Source organism: Anopheles merus, chromosome 2R, assembly GCF_017562075.2.
Source record: "Anopheles merus strain MAF chromosome 2R, AmerM5.1, whole genome shotgun sequence".
Lineage (NCBI taxonomy): Eukaryota > Metazoa > Arthropoda > Insecta > Diptera > Culicidae > Anopheles > Anopheles merus.
Genome location: NC_054082.1, coordinates 29,620,554 through 29,636,529, shown reverse-complemented (window position 1 = coordinate 29,636,529; position 15,976 = coordinate 29,620,554). Strand labels below are relative to the sequence as shown.

Below are 15,976 nucleotides of genomic sequence, written 5' to 3'. Positions count from 1 at the left end.
CATCCCGACGATTGTCAAACGGTGTGAATGAGAAAACCCCTTAAAAGGATTTCATCCTTCAGAGGGGGAGGGTGAGAGACGAAACAGGGTGTAAATGGATGAAAAGGACAGTTCCTCCGTTTCCTTTACTTACCCCCCCTCTGGCGTGTGTCGCCTGCCGGGAACATCCGTAACTTCAGCTTCTATCACTGCCACCGTCGCCAGTACTACCACACACCACACACAATCACACGACGTCATCCTTTTATCGTACTCTTCAAGCGCACACATATACACGCGTGTGCCGGCAGGAACACTGACGCACACATTCGCACATCCGGTATTTGCTTGTCAGGGGAAGTGGGGGACATTGGGCAGAAGGTGTGATTGGTGCCCCCGATGCTGGCGATGCGAGGGAATTCTGCACTACGGCTCAAAGTGTCCTGCTGGTCACGATGTGTGTGTGTGTGTGGCTTTTCCCCAACCGGGTTGGGAGATTGTGTGGCGTAGTCTCGGCGCGGTCGGGACAAGAAAAGCTGTCAATGGCCGCCGTGTTCTCTGAAGTTTGCTAGCTCCAACTCCCTAAGTGAGGAGAAGCGCACATCCCCGATGCTAACAAGAAGGATAGAGAAGAGTTACGAAAGGGATGCGATGATGATAGCGAGCGAGAGAAGGACACAACTGCACTTTGAACGAATTTGTTTTCCTGTGCCGCACGCGCGCCTGTGTGTGTGTGTATCTGCATGAAAGTGAGCCTTGTTCCTTGCTTTTCATCTTGTTTTTCCTTTGCACGATTTAAAGCATTGTAATTTTGGTGTGTGGTAGCTGACTAACGGCGGCGCGCTCTTCTGTACGGAGCCGATCGTGTGTTCCAGCATGAAAAGGCAACCGACCGCACGTGTTTTAAAGGCATAGTGTCTAGTGGTGTGTGATTGTGTGTGAGTATGCCTGTGCCTGTGGTGTGTGTATGAGAGAAGAAGGACCATTTAATGTGTTTCTGTTTTCCATCATTGGGAAATTTTGGGTCATGACGACGTGGGAAAATCCTGATAAGAGAGGAGAAACCTATACCCACCAGTGAATGGGCTAAAACGCGTGACGACACGTAAAAAGCCTTTAAAACACCCCCTCCTTCTTTCACCACCCATTCGTTTGAATTTGTGGATTTGGAAAGGGGGCGGGTGGGGGGGTTGTGTGGGTCGGTGGGCGGCAGTCGGCGGTCGCTATGCGTGGGGATATATGGTGGTGATGGACGGGGGCTTGCGTCATCCGGTTGTAGTATTTCCACTGTACAAGAAGGAATATTACGTGTTTTAGTGAGTGATTAACTGTGGATGAACAGATAAAACTCTTCCTAAATGTTGCTTACCCATCTCGTGGGTGAGCGGGAGGGGGAGGAAGATTTCCGGTCCCGGTTTGTTGAAACCTATTGTGTATGGGTTTTTGGGTGTGTTTGCGGTCGAAGAAGTGTGCTTTTCTCTGGGGCTTGCCGGAAACGAACGTCAACCTTTTGGTCGTGTAATATTTCGTCCATTCAACCGTTCAAGCATTCAAGTGGATTATTCCTTATCGTGTGGATGGAGGGAGAGCATCGTTTGCTTTGCTTTTAATAATAACATGCACACGTAATCAAAAAGGGTTGTGCTGAAAGTGGAAAAGAACGGACAGAAGAGGGCATTGTAATATATTTTAGAAACATTTAAGCTACATTCTCTTTTGAAGAAAACTAATTGATTGGGTTCGATTCATGCTATTTTCGAAAAATCAGTATTACACAAGAGCAACTGTGCATACAACATATCTTTCAATCAGGCACTATGGATAAAATACCTTTTGGAATTTGCTATAAAATGCTCATTTATATTTATTGTAATTTATTAATTTTAAGGATTACTTGCTTATTGATGTAAGCAAAAATATCAACAAGCAAAAAATTCCACTTGTTAAAACCTGACGTCATTATTTGCTAGCTTGGGGAGGACCCTGACATATAGCTGAGAAGCAAAGAAAGACAATTTTTTGGCTACACTCGCCATTGTTTCGCAGCAGAAGGAAACCTACCAGTACATAGTCATTTTCCCGAGGGTTTGTAGGAGTTATTATTTTCATCCCTTTTTTTACATGTTTTCAAGGATCCGATCTTACTGACAGCTTGATGATGATGATGATGATAACTGGATGGCGGCGGACGTCATCGTTGCCGTAATCGAACGTTAAGCAGCGCCGACATTCTGACCAGAAACTGCCGTAACAAATATCTCTCGGACGTTTCGCAAGTCTTACGGCCTCCTCCGGTCGTCCAGTCGAGTGGAAAGTGGCTGTGGAAGGCTGCTGTGTTCTGTGTTCTGCCTTCATTTACCTACGAATCACCGTTAAAAAATCACCGTTCATTCTACTATCCTACGTGTCTACTCCCCCCTTCCAAAGGACTGAGATTGAAGTAAGAAAAAGGGGTAAAAATGGATGATTTTGTTGTTTCTTTTGCTGTAACTTTAGTTTCCATCATTAAGGAATTGTGCTGTCCAGTTTCGTTCGTGTCAGCAACGCCCGCACGACGCTGACTTTTTGTCGGACGGGAACCGTTTTGCTCTCCTCACTCCTGTTTACTGCGCTCCTTTACCCTGCCACCTACTGTGCGCGCTATGAGCACTATGAGGCCCGCGGAGGAGGACCGAGATAAAACTCCAGCTAAATGTTCGGGTCGCAGAAGCATGTGATCGAGGAAGCGTGCAAAGCACGGAAATTTTAAGCTACAACAATAATAAAAATCGTCAACATCGCGCGCCAGTGTGGTCAGTGGTGGTCGACTACGGTGCGCCGGCTGCCGCTTGTTGCACCGTTCTAGGCGATTATTATTGTAGCGGCTATTTGTTGTCATGACGTTTTTGTGTACGTATATTTGTTTGGGGTTTGCAAAAATCTACGCTGCTTCATTTGGGGGGCCCTCTCTCTCTCTGACAGAGAAGTGAGATGAGACAGAACAATAATGTCAGCGTGGGTGAGGGACTGACAGAGAAGGGGCCCTCTTGCATCGATTGTCCTTGGGTTTGCGTTAATGCAGTGCAGCCGACTAATCCTGCCAATGTCACGGAAGACTGCTAACAGATGCAAAAATGTAAAATCCAGAAAGCATAAAGCGACTCATTTTAAGGTCTATTATTGTTTGCTTCTGGTTCGACGAAAGACAATGTCTAATTTTATGAGGATGCGATTATTGTACGGCGCTGACCAAACCAGACCCTCGAATGACGTTGGATTGAATTACGTTTGTACTTGTTAGCGCTGTTTGGCGCTTAGCTCTTTTTTTCCTAATTCTTAACGATTCTTTCGTTGACAAGAAGCTACAAGGAGGATGCTTGGACATGGCTGTACTTCACAGGTAATAGATATTCAATAGACCCTCCAGAAACTGATGGACTGAGCTTTTGTTTTGCGCTTGTGTGGGGGTTATTCTCATTAGTTAAAACGAATAAACTCATTCTCTCATGCCCTCTCCCCCTCAATTAGTTTCATGTTTAAAAGTGGATAAAAAGGCAAAAGAAAAGGATGCTTGGGAATGTGCTCTCTCTGGCTCCAGAAAGAGAGACAGACACACCGTTCACAGAGGTTGTCAATTGCATTTTCCGAATGTGACTGGAATGACGAACGGCCCACGTCGGTCGTCGGTGTGTGTGATGATGAGCAGAGTGGGTTGGTGGGAATCTCAGGCATATGACTCATGGCAAGAGAGACAAAACTATAAATGTGTGAAGCCAGGAGGATGAGGAGAGAGGCGCCGTTGGCCTTTGCAACGTTTTTAGCGTTTCTTCTGTTTTCCTTTTTGCTGGTGTGCCCCGTTTCATCACCTCTCCGCGAACGTTCTCGTTAGTGTGAACATCCGCCGGAACATCCTTCGGTATTTCCTTTCGGGAAATTAAAATAACAAATAGAGTGAAAACCACCACCCACACACAGACACACACACAAACTCACACACGCGCTTCGTTTTCCTGCTCTAGTGGTTGGGTGTGGGTTGGATGGAAGCGGTGACGTACTATGCGGGAGTGATTCAGAGCGCTTTGCCAGCCGCGCGTGGGGCTCGTCAAAATGAAAGTGAGTGTGTGTGTGTGTGATGTCGATGATCCATCCCGTAAGCGCCTCCGGGAGGCCCGTTGGTTGAAGATGCCAGCCACCCGCCCTAAAGTCGTAATTGCTGTGGCGGTAATGAAAAGTAAAAAGACAAACCATTGCCAGTGAGGGAAGCTTCCGGTGTGGGAAACCGTAGCAAAAAAACGCGCTTCATTGGAAGGCACGTTCAATGAGCACATCTCCTGGCACATTTTCATCCATCACCCACCACCTCACGAGCGTTTCAAAGTGCCATAATGAGGATTGTATAAAAGAATATCATTAGCGAATGAAATGCCTTTTGTTTGTTCCGCAAAAATAAAGATTAAATCATTTGAAGGGGGAAGGCCGTCTCACATGCCCTGCGGCTAATTCACCTCTCAAATAGTGTCATTTGCGCCACAGCCGTCGTGTGTATGTGTATGAATGGTGAAAACGGTTAGCTGCTTACTCCACAAAATAATGATACACACTATGTTAAGGGCCTCAGGAACTAATTATACTGTGTAAAGGCGGTTAAATACAGCAGCCAACCTCAACCTTACGCTTTCTTCGGAATGCACTTATTATGCAAATAAATATAGTATTTCTAATTTGATTTTCGCATTATTCTTTCTTCCCATCTCTCCCATCACCACCGCCCACCGGGGACGACACACACACACACACACGCGCGCCTACAGACTACATTCAAGGACTTCCCCAGCCCGGACATTGCCAGATCGCTGACGGGGCCAGATATCCTGCAGAAGCATTCCATCAACTCGCTGCTGCTGGAGCACAATGAGATCATCTCCCGGGGACTTCCGTCACCGATCGACGGTAAGTGGTTCACAGTTTTAAGTAGTAGGCACTGTTTTGAAAGCAGAAAAGACCATCGCACGTGCAAGCGGCAGTTTCTAACCATCCAGTTGTGCCCGCCACAGCCTTTGTGCCCTTCACAGCTCCTGTGTTGTGTTGGCAGAAGAGCTTCCGGTGCGTGGAATATATGTGTGTGTCGCTTTGTGAGCCGTCTCGGCATGGACAATTGTTACGAGTTTTTTTTTGTGTGTTTTTGCTGCATTGTGTGAGCTGTAATAAGGACTGTGCCGTATGGAGGAAAAAGGGAGAGTTTTTTTTATTTACCTGCCCGCCGCCCCAGATGGAGAGATGCATAGAGCTTTGTTTTTGCAGCAGAACTCGTTGACAATGCCGCTTCCTGCGTTGGACTACTGCTGCAATCATTAAAACAAAAGCACATGGGATTGCTGATGTCGTTGTCTCCCCCACATACCACCACAAACAGTCGAAAGAGCCCTAAAGCCAGTGAGTAAGAGAGCGCACAGGAGGTTTGCTGTAGTGATGTTCTCTTTGGAGCGCACCCACGACTCCGATCCGACACCGGCTCTTGTTAGTCAGGTTCCGATTCCGGCAACTCCGGTTCGGAGTCGTCCGGAGTCCTTCAGAGTCGTCCGGAGTCGTCCGGAGTCGTCCCGAGTCGTCCGGAGTCGTCCGGAGTCGTCCGGAGTCGTCCGGAGTCGTCCGGAGTCGTCCGGAGTCGTCCGGAGTCGTCTGGAGTCGTCCGGAGTCGTCCGGAGTCGTCCGGAGTCGTCCGGAGTCGTCCGGAGTCGTCCGGAGTCGTCCGGAGTCGTCCGGAGTCGTCCGGAGTCGTCCGGAGTCGCCCCGAGTCGTTCGTTGTCGTCCAAAATCATCTGGAGTCTTCCGGAGTCGTTCGAAGTCGTCCGGAGTCTACCTGAGTTGGAGACGTGCGGAGTCGTCCGGAGTCGATCGGAGCCGTCCAGAGCCGGCCGGAGTCGTGCACTTCTTATGCAGGTCTTAGTTTCGACTCAGTCGACTCAGTTCGACGCCGGATGACTTCGACACCGACATTCCAACTGACTCCGGACGACTCAGACTCCGAACGGCTCCGGGCGACTCCGGGCGATTCCGGGCGATTTCGGACGAATCCGGGCGACTCCGTACGACTCCAGATAATGCTGGGCGGACCTTCCTTCCGGAGTCGGTTCCTAAATTATAGGAGTCGGATCGGAATTGACTCCTGATTTTTGCCAACTTTACCCATCACTAGTCTGCAGATCGGTCTTTTAAAATGCATTTGTGTGTGCGGTTCAACCTTCAACAATTGAGAAAGCTCGCGAAGAAAAAACAACGACAAACCCTCATTTTAAGATTTTTATATTGTTATATAGTTCGATAAATATATATCGTTTCAGAATGTTCAGCAGAATTTACAGCACTACTGTGTGAGTGGTATTAACTAACATCTGACAGCAAAGTGCAACGTTTGAACACAGCAAGAAGAAGAAGGGCTAAGGATATGTGTGAGTTTAGAGGCCATATAGAGTGGCTGTGTATTGTGTCTTGACTGCTGTCAAACAAGGGAGTTGATCGTCTCTACACACGTCCTCGTCGGGGTGAATGCAAGACACGGAAGGGACGGGCGGGCGTATTTTTCTTTTTTCACCACCCAAGTCATTGCGCGCGTGTAAAATACAACACGGCGTTTCGTTAGAGAAGGGGTCTGCCTGGGGAAAGGGTCCATTTTATTATTCATGAAAATGCCTCTGCCACCACATTTATCTCCGTTTAGCATCGGGTGCGATATTCTTTCTCTACCGTGGAGCTGCTGTGTCTGAGCTTTTGCGAAGAAAGAAAAAACAAAACCAGCCGGTTGGTAAAGACCCGCCAGTGACTCACGCACACACACACACACACACGGTGGTGTGGTCCGTATTTGCCTCAAAAATCGCAAGAAAAGAAGAAGGCTGGAACAGAAAAATACACATACGCACGCACGCATTCATTCCATGTTCGCTTTGTCGTAAGAAAAGAATGAGTATGTAAGAAATAGGGCCTTTTTCTTGCTGTTTTGTTTTGTTTGTTGTGGTTGGTGTTGTTACATTCAGTTTAAAACACTTCACGAATTCCTCTGAGCAATCGATTGGTCTCGCAATTCGCCTTTTTTTTTCACTCAAGAATTGTGTTTCTGATTGTTCCTATTCTGGTTGGAATTGTTCCTATTCTAGAATGAAATAAGCTGATAGAATTAGTACAGAGAATAGATGTAAGAATTATTGGGCAGAATATGCTTCTGTGTCTGTTTTCTGTTTGGATAGAGATTTCCCACCTCTGTACAGGCAACAAAACTAATTGAAAAAAATTGCGAAATAAGCCCGCGAAATAAGTAGACGAAGCCAAACCAATACGTGTCGTATCGGGCGACAAGATGATGTGACATGAAGTTGTGAAATTTCTTGTCTGCCTAAATGGTGTAGTTTAATGCATCCGTTGGCGACTGTAGCAGGATTTAATTTCCTCTAATGAAATGCAGATCATTAACGTTTTAATGCTGTCTCTATTATGGAATGTTTCCGCTTCTCTTCAGTATGCGTTTTAGCATTTCCTAGTTTTGCAGCGCTAGCATATATACAAAGAACATCCTCCTATTGGATTGGATCAATAGCATTTGCTCATTCGAATGAGTGGAAAGAAAAAACATTTTTATTGCTACTTTTTTATATTTAAGTAATCACGTAATCAAGTTTTCTCAGTTGTGTGTTGAAGGTAGTGTTCTGGAACTATGTTGCGTGCAGAGATTTGAAGCTCAACCCATTCCTCCCTTTTATATCATTTTCTTGCATTTCATGTACATTTACTGTACAGAATCAAAAATTTATCTTTTAGGAAGTACAAAATGCAGCTCAAATAAAGTATGTTAATTGTCTTTTTTTTGCATATTGCCAAATTTGTAGTGTCTTTTTTGGTCTAATTTTCTATTCTAACCTATTTATAATCTGTTTATTGTTGGTCAACAAATCTGTTTTGTTATGTTCGTTTTCGGGCTGCCACTGTTACGTTGTAACCCACAGTAATCGAGCGCGTGCTGCGCTTGCATGTTGCACATACGCATTGCACACGCATGCACGAGCGCGGGCCGCATAAAGTGATCGCCGCCGCCGGGTCAGTATCACAACCGTTTATGGAGCCTTCAATTATGATGTACACCCATATAGAACACTCTTCTTCGCACACACACACCTACCCGGTATTGCACTGATGTTGATGATGATGATGGACGCTTCTGGTCAAAACAATCTTTAACCGCAGCAGTGGACCGGCACACACACACACGTGGGGGTAAACCGTTAGAAGAAGGCAGCAATCATAGATAGTGGTAATGATGATGGTACACGTCATTACTAGTCAAACCTGGTGTGTGGACGATGCGGTTTGGATTCGTTTCATGTTGCGTTGCATACTGGACATTGTAGGATACGCATTTTTTTGCGGGAAGGCTGTTTTATGTTCAAAATTTTTATTATTTTTAGCTCCACAAGTATTAAACTGCACTTAAGCGTAAATAAAACTATGAATCCATTTATAAAAATGTGTCTTTCCCCAATCAGAACAGAACGGTAGATACAGCTTGGATCGGTATCATGGGTTTCTCCATCCGCTTGAAATGAAGTATGCTATTATACAGGGTTTTCCAGGTGTTCTCATAGTTGTGGGACACTTTATTGACTCTTTCTTACTTGAAATGAACTAAGTGTAATGAGAATTGGACTCTATAGCACCCTTGTTTGTCAAATGCAATATGAATTTCCAAGAAGTCTGTCCAAAAAGGGTGCTATGGTGTCCAATTTCCAACATATGAAGTTCACTTCCTATAAGAAAACATCAAGGAAAGTGTCCTACAACTATGAGAACCCCTGGAAAACCCTGTAAACCTAGTTGAAGAGAGAATACAAAAAATATGCGTTAATTGGTCTGACAGCATAAACGCTGCGCTTCGCTGCTTTGGCTTAGTGACTAGGGCATGTTGAAGTAACATTGATTTCGAAGGGGGGGGGGGGGAGCAGAAATACTGTTATGAACAAGACATGTCTTGATCTCCAAAAATATCTGTCTTCAATTTGTCCATCTTCATCACATATTTTTAATAATAAAGCGTACTTCCTGCACTTCCTGCATTAAGTATAAATGATCACGAAAGTGAGCATCAGCGTTTGTTATGGCAACGCCTTATCTTTCCAATCAATTTGTCTCAAACCCCCGCTCGACACTCTCTCCCCTAATGCGCCCTCACTGGCGCTTAATTTATCTAGGTATAAAAAATATCAAATTAGAAAAAAAGGCTCAACAGCAGAAACACGCAACACCACACGACCTTTATGTGGATGGGTGTAAGACAGTCGCGAGAGCTACCTTTCGAGGGTAGATCATGTTACCGGGGAACCATACCGTTGCTGGTGGAATAGAGAAACTGCGCTTCGCGTTGAACTTCACGCGTTGTTGATTATTCATATCAACACAGTAAAAGGTTAATTCCCCCTTCCCAAAAAGTAGAGAGAAAAGGTATGGTGTTGTATGGTCTACTGTACGTGTCTTCTTGGGTAGTTTTCAACGAAGCAAAAATACAATAAACACAGAGGAGGGGAGAGGGGGAGGGGTAAGATTTTATAATTTCATTCCGCTTTAATTTTCCCACCCCGTTTTCTAACGCCCAAATTTACAGTTGTTTCATAAATATTTGTGAAAGCTCTTCCTGACACGGGGCCATGATCACATGATCTCGGACGATCAAGATTTTTCACGTGCGTTGTGCTAATGAGCGAGATTTTGGATCCATTTTTTAAATATAAAGGCGTTCGTGTTTTTTTTATATTTCGATTAACTTGTAGTATGAAACAACTACTGTAGAAGTTGCAAGTATGAATATGTTGAATCCAAAAACAGAATTCGTGGGATTTCCTGCTTTGGTATGACACATTCGAGACGGCTTTATTGTTAATTCTCCAATGCAGAGTCATAAATTGAAACGAATCGAAGTATTTGGCTCTGGCATCGTTACACCGGTTTCTTTTGCAAATGATGACGTCTGACGTGCGCGCCAGCCTCAATGCATCTCATGTCTGAATTTTAAAGAAGTAAAATATCTTTCCCAAGTGCTGGTGCGCGCTCCTCTCCCTAATGAGGCTCACTTGACTAGCTTGACTGAGCATCGACTGGCGTTTGGAAGCCAGAGCGCGCTCCCAAACCCCTGCTGCCCCTCCAAACCCATCTCTGAAGGCAACGGGTGGAACAGAAACACACGGCCCAGTAGTAGGAAGAGTAACATGCAAGAATTACTCCGCATCGAGGCACGTGTTCTTCTCTCCTGGCGCGGCGGTGACGATGGTGGAGGTGCCTTGCTACAGCGCACCAAACTAGCAATATATTGAGCCGTCTAGTCGAACGTTGAAGAGATAATGTTGTGTTTACTTCCTTTTTGCTACCTACTGGTTGCCGCTTTCTTCGATGAGTTCCGGGTGAACCGCCGGTACTCTTCCTCCTTTCCTTCCCTCCGAGGATAGAATTATTGTGTAGAACAAACTTCTCATTTCTTGGTGTTTTACCGCCAGCTTCTCGTCTCCTACCCACATTGGCGCTGGCAGAAATGGAGAGACGGGGTGGATTCGCTTTTCCGCGTCTGGACGTGTTTGAATGTATGTCTGCCCCGGGGTGGTGTGGAGAAGGAAAAATGGGATCGGGAGTGCTTGATTCTCCCCTGCCGCTGCCTCCGCCGCACAACCGTTGTTTCGCCCATACACAGCGCAACGGGTTGGATAAAGTTTTGCAAAAAGGTATAAGTAAATCGTTGGCGGCCCCGTGCTTCCCTCCCTCCTTCCATCTCTCCTCGATTATATCGAATTCGTTGATCATCACGTGTCTATGGGGAACCGAGGGGCGGGTGAACAGCATGGATTGGGTAGGGAGCAGATATAAATTGAAGTTCAAGTACATTTTACGCGACAGGAGTTTTTGGGTGAGGGAAAAATGTACCGCGGGAAGAAGCGCGGAAGCTTTGGCCGTACAGGGGAGGCCTACCACCCATCCCTTCGGGCGTATGTTATGCTATAGCCTCCCGAGGTACGAGCCTTAAGCAGAAAAATAAGTGATGAGAGATGTTGCCCGTATGTATGTATAGAATGTTATCGTGTGCATGTGTGTGTGTGTGCGAGTGGGAGGGGCGGAAATACACAACGACGGCGGTCAATGGCACATAATCAACGCCCAACTAACCGTAAACAAGTGAACTATGTTTGATTGAGTTTGGTCTGTACCAATGCTCGAGCCCCAGAGACACGGCGCCTGCTGGGAAAGGGGAAGAGTAAACCAGCCCTTTGGGAGTGTAAGCAACGGGTAATAAGGGGGGGCGGGGTATACGTGTGTTGCTGTGAAGTTATGTTGCATGCAACAGCTTTGAAAGGGGTTAAGTAAATCCCTAGCCATCCGGAGCAGTAATACACGCTTCCTCCCAACATGTTGTTCCACAGCTGGATGAGCAAGCTTTTAGCGCGCGACTCTCCCAACAGGTGGTGATATCTCTTCTTCAAAGTGTAAAAAAAATGATGAGTTATTTGGTAGATAGCAAATACAAATCCGATTCAAATGAAATGAAGCTAACCTGAAAGTGTACTACAGGGAGCATTAACAAAGATGTGTAACAATGATCAGTAAGGAAGCAATTGTGCGCTCATCCCGTGGCTCAGTTGTCAAGTCGGACGACCGAATATCTTCCCTGTCATGAATTTTTATACCGTCGCTGGAGACATTATGAGCCTTGACGCGTTCTATAGACATTTTACAAAATTTGTTCTTGGCATATTGGAGACAAACACTCCTCCACACTCTTCCTGAAGGTGATGTACTGATGAAAAGCAAATCTACTAAATGGTTTCCAATCTCTCTTGTTCTTTTATTCTCACGAAGGACTGCTTCTTCTTCTGTTTTCGAGATTGTACCCCGGTTCGATAACGGAGTCCAGCTTGTTCCTGGCCCTCCGAAATTAGTCCGTGGATGCGTTTTACTGCAAACGTCAATAGTTCAGGACCAGCTACTAAAGCTATATGTCCTTTATTTTATGATTTTTTCTTCCGATTTGATCTATGAGATTCGGTATTAATTGCCTCTGTGTTCTGTCTTGTGATATTTGTTTTATGTTGTTGTGACCGATGGTCTGTTTGTATATTAGAGTAGGTTTCTGGGCTAGCTCTAGTTCATTCATTTAAAAATGTTGTCTAAGAACGTTATTCTATTATCATTGATGAATTTTATGATTATTTTTTAAGATTTGTATGTTCTTTGTTTTCCATGCTTTTATGAATGTATCCTCGTTGAGGTTTTCATGTCTGTTTGTATTTCATGCTTTTGTCAATCGAAAACTCGGTGTGATGCTGCGCCCGGTTTATTGCATATATTGCATGATCCATTATCGACTAACTTCATTTTCTGCAGCCAGTAATTCCCATAGTCATGACCAGCGATTAGTATATTGAGTGTTTTTATTTCTTTTGGGGGGAGACTTGTGTTATGGTGGCACATCTTTTTTAGAATGGATTTCTGATATTTTGCAAATGTTTTATCTTTAGTGAGGCATATTTGAGAATACCAAGAGTCGTCCCCTGTCCTGGCTTTACTTTTGAGGTTAGTTATGGCATCCGCTAACCTTAGCTTGTTATCTGTTGTTTGTATTGTGGTGTACCATTTTTTGCTCGGGTATCAGCTATTTCACTCTCCGGGATGCCCACATGGCTTTGAATCCATTGTATATTACAATGTGTTTCATGAAAGACTAAACCATGTTGTTGTGACAAAGCACTGGCTACAATGTTTTGTTTGAATAATTAATAGAAATATTAATAGATATAATTAATAGATATAAAATAAGTATACAGTTCTCTATAATAGCATTATGATAGAACTTGCGAAGATTGGAAAAGGTTGCTCCTATCAAACACGAATTACGAATCGGAAACGGTTGTAAAGGGTTCATCAATTAGCTGCTATTAATTATTTCTAAACGCTCATTGCCTTGGCTGCCATATGCAATCTTACGAGGAAAACGTTTTAAAACGATAAAAACGATAAAACTGTCATACGTCGGGGATATGTATTTCAATAGGGAGGAGCAACGCCAATGGCTAGTGGTGTGGTCATTTAATAAACCATCACTCATCATTGTTTATCCGGCGTGTATATTCCCTAACATAAAATTATTTAAATACTAAGCGTGTAATGGCGCGATGCAAAAAGCGATGCCGCCCGCCGCCCGCCGCCGATCGTTGCAATAAAAGAGCCCTGGCAAAAGCTTGCAAAACTGAAAGCAAGCACTGCGCACTTATTCGTTTTCCAGTTCAGTGCCAGAACGATTACCGGCTGAGTACTACGGGGTTTGGTTTGCATGTCTTTCAAAACAAAACCACTGGCGAGGCACGCATGAAATGTACGGTGGGGAAGGTGGGAGTTTTTATTTGTATGTCTGCGCGTGGTAATCCTCCTCCATCCCGGCCCGACTCCTTGCAGGGAAGACATTCTCAAGGCCTATTTTTATCGGCCTAGAAAAGGCGCTGCTTTCTACCCACCCGCTTACTTTACTTTTACCCCGTTGGCTTGACATGTGCGCGCGAGCTTTTGCGTTACGCTTCAACTGATGCTGTTGTGCGATTGCAACTTACATATGCCCTCGCGAACTGTTTGCGCTTACTTTAGCCGCTTCCAGTCATGGATCGGTGTTAAGATATTCCTTCTGGAGCCTGACTAATAGCATTACAAAAAATAATAATAATAAACACACACACACACACACACACACACACACACACACACACACACACACACACACACACACACACCACACACACACACACACACACACACACACACACACACACACACACACACACACACACACACACACACACACACACAACAGCGTAAGATTCCATCCATCGTTGCTCCCATATCCGGGAGCCGCCGGATACGCGAAGCGATTTCCGCACCAGTTCGGGAAAAGAACTCTACGCGCGCGCCCATCTCCAGTCAAGCGCTTCGAAGAGCGTTCCGAAGCACCTGTGCAAGAGTATGGAAGCAATAAGAAGAGGAGACGGCGATCGGTGTGTAAATCACCGTACGTGTGCAACAGGTGGTGGAAGGGAAAAGGTGTCTTATGTGAGAGAGTGGCTGCGAGTGGCGTTGCGCTGTCTGATGGTCATATGATACAGAAGCGCGCACCACCGCAACACCACACACGGTCAGCTGCAGGCGCCTTGCTACCGACACCGACGGCACCTAATTAGGGTGAACTCATAACCACCCCGCGTCGTCTTTGGGCAGTCGGAACTTCTTCCGTACTGGGTCCGAAGGGGATGGGCAAGGGTGTGCTGTTGACCGTATCCAACCCATCCGCACCTGCTTTGCACGCGTCCAACTTGCCCGCGCGCGCGCCATGAGGGGTGCTGCTCTGGTGTGTTATGATGGTTGCGTTATTAGGATACACGCATCGCTGGACACGACATCACCTCTTCGCGAGGCGGGCGAAAAACGAATGATGTTCCCGTTCGAGCGGCACTGGTAAGGAGCTGAGGATGACGCTGAGAGCAAACACCGCCAGATAAACCACACAGTAGTAGGGAGTGATCGGAAGAGGCACTGAGCACCACCTCGGCCTCTATATTGGGTTGGGTGGGTTACGTGACGTTCCGTTTTGCGGCGGTGGTGGTGTGGTGGTGGTAAACAATTCGCTCGGCGGCCAGCTCTAATTCCTGGTGGAACGTTACGCATCGCAATCGTTGTTTGAGTTGCAATATCTCTTGTTATTTTTTTTGTTTTTTGCTTTGCACTGTGCATTGGGGGCCTCCCGCGCCGCCGCCAATACAAGCCACGGTACTGGCCAACCCATCTTGGGTAAGCGCTCCTCTGGAATATGGGCATTATAAAAATATATGAGCTGCCGCGAGACGCACGGCAATAGGTCGTGGAAGGGGAGGGGCAGGTCTGTGCTGTTAATTTATTACGAATTATATTACTTGGAACGCAGACAAATTGAGGCGCGAGCACACACACACACAATATGCCCACGAATTGTGACCTCACTGTAGATATGGTTTATGTCTATCGATGGAGTGGCTTCTTCAATTGATCTTTGTGCTTATTTGTTGTGCTGGTCTTGGCATGTAATTTATGTTTAAAATTATATACGCACGCTTGTGCCTGCTACTGAGAATGATACAAACTCTTCCCTCTGTGCTCTCTATCCTTTTGTCTATCCGAGCACTTTAGGCAGATATATGTGCGGTCCGATAATACAGCCATAACTTGCACATCGCGTCCTTCTACATCATCTATCATCGTATGATTGTCGGGACCAACATCAAAACTGAGCATAAAAAGGGCGCGGGGATATGATTTGTTGCTTCCGTTTTGGCGCAACAATTACCCACTAACACCAACAAAGTGGTCCGGGTGGTGAACATGAGAAAGAAATCACATCAACCGATAGTGTTTTTTATTGTTGCCGCGAATTCGACAAGGACATTTGGGCGCACTATAATTAGGCGTAGTGGATCCTTCGGGTTTAGCTGCTCGAAAAGTGCTATTTAATGAACCTTCCCTATAATTGGAACAGCGCCTCTCTATGCTGTGCAGCGAGTATCCTTGGAGGACAGTGCCGTTCTGGAGAGTGTTATTGTTTTGCACTTGAACTGGTGCCAAATAAGTTAAGAGAAGTTGTGTGCTGCCTCCTGCCAAATCGTTCATAAGTTTGTGGTATGTGCGTGCGCGTGTATCTACGAGGCAATGGAATCAACCGGACTGTGTATCGTCCGGCCAATAGTGCAATGGTTATACGCCTGACCGCACGCTTGATGAGAAAATAGTAATGTAGGAATTGTGAAGCATCGATACACATAATGCTAGTTTATGTATATTATTATCTGTATACTTTTTCGCTTCAATTGAGCCCACATACATTCTCTAGTATCTACAGTAATTTTTTTTCTTCTAGATGTTTCTATTGCTAACATCTTCTCCCGTTTTTTGCCGCTACAATCGTAAAACCTGGGCAGAA

General features: G+C 45.5%; 1 protein-coding gene across 10 annotated transcripts in view; it reads left to right on the top strand.

Annotated features, from left to right (window-relative positions):
* The window catches only part of LOC121588311 (translational regulator orb2-like), a 43,205-nt gene that overhangs the window by 14,500 nt on the left and 12,729 nt on the right, over nucleotides 1–15,976 (top strand). For all 10 annotated transcript variants that reach the window (XM_041906082.1, XM_041906076.1, XM_041906078.1 and 7 more), the window contains one exon: nucleotides 4,770–4,908. In XM_041906082.1, the coding sequence (XP_041762016.1) occupies nucleotides 4,770–4,908 (139 nt within the window). The remainder of the gene's footprint in view (nucleotides 1–4,769; nucleotides 4,909–15,976) is intronic.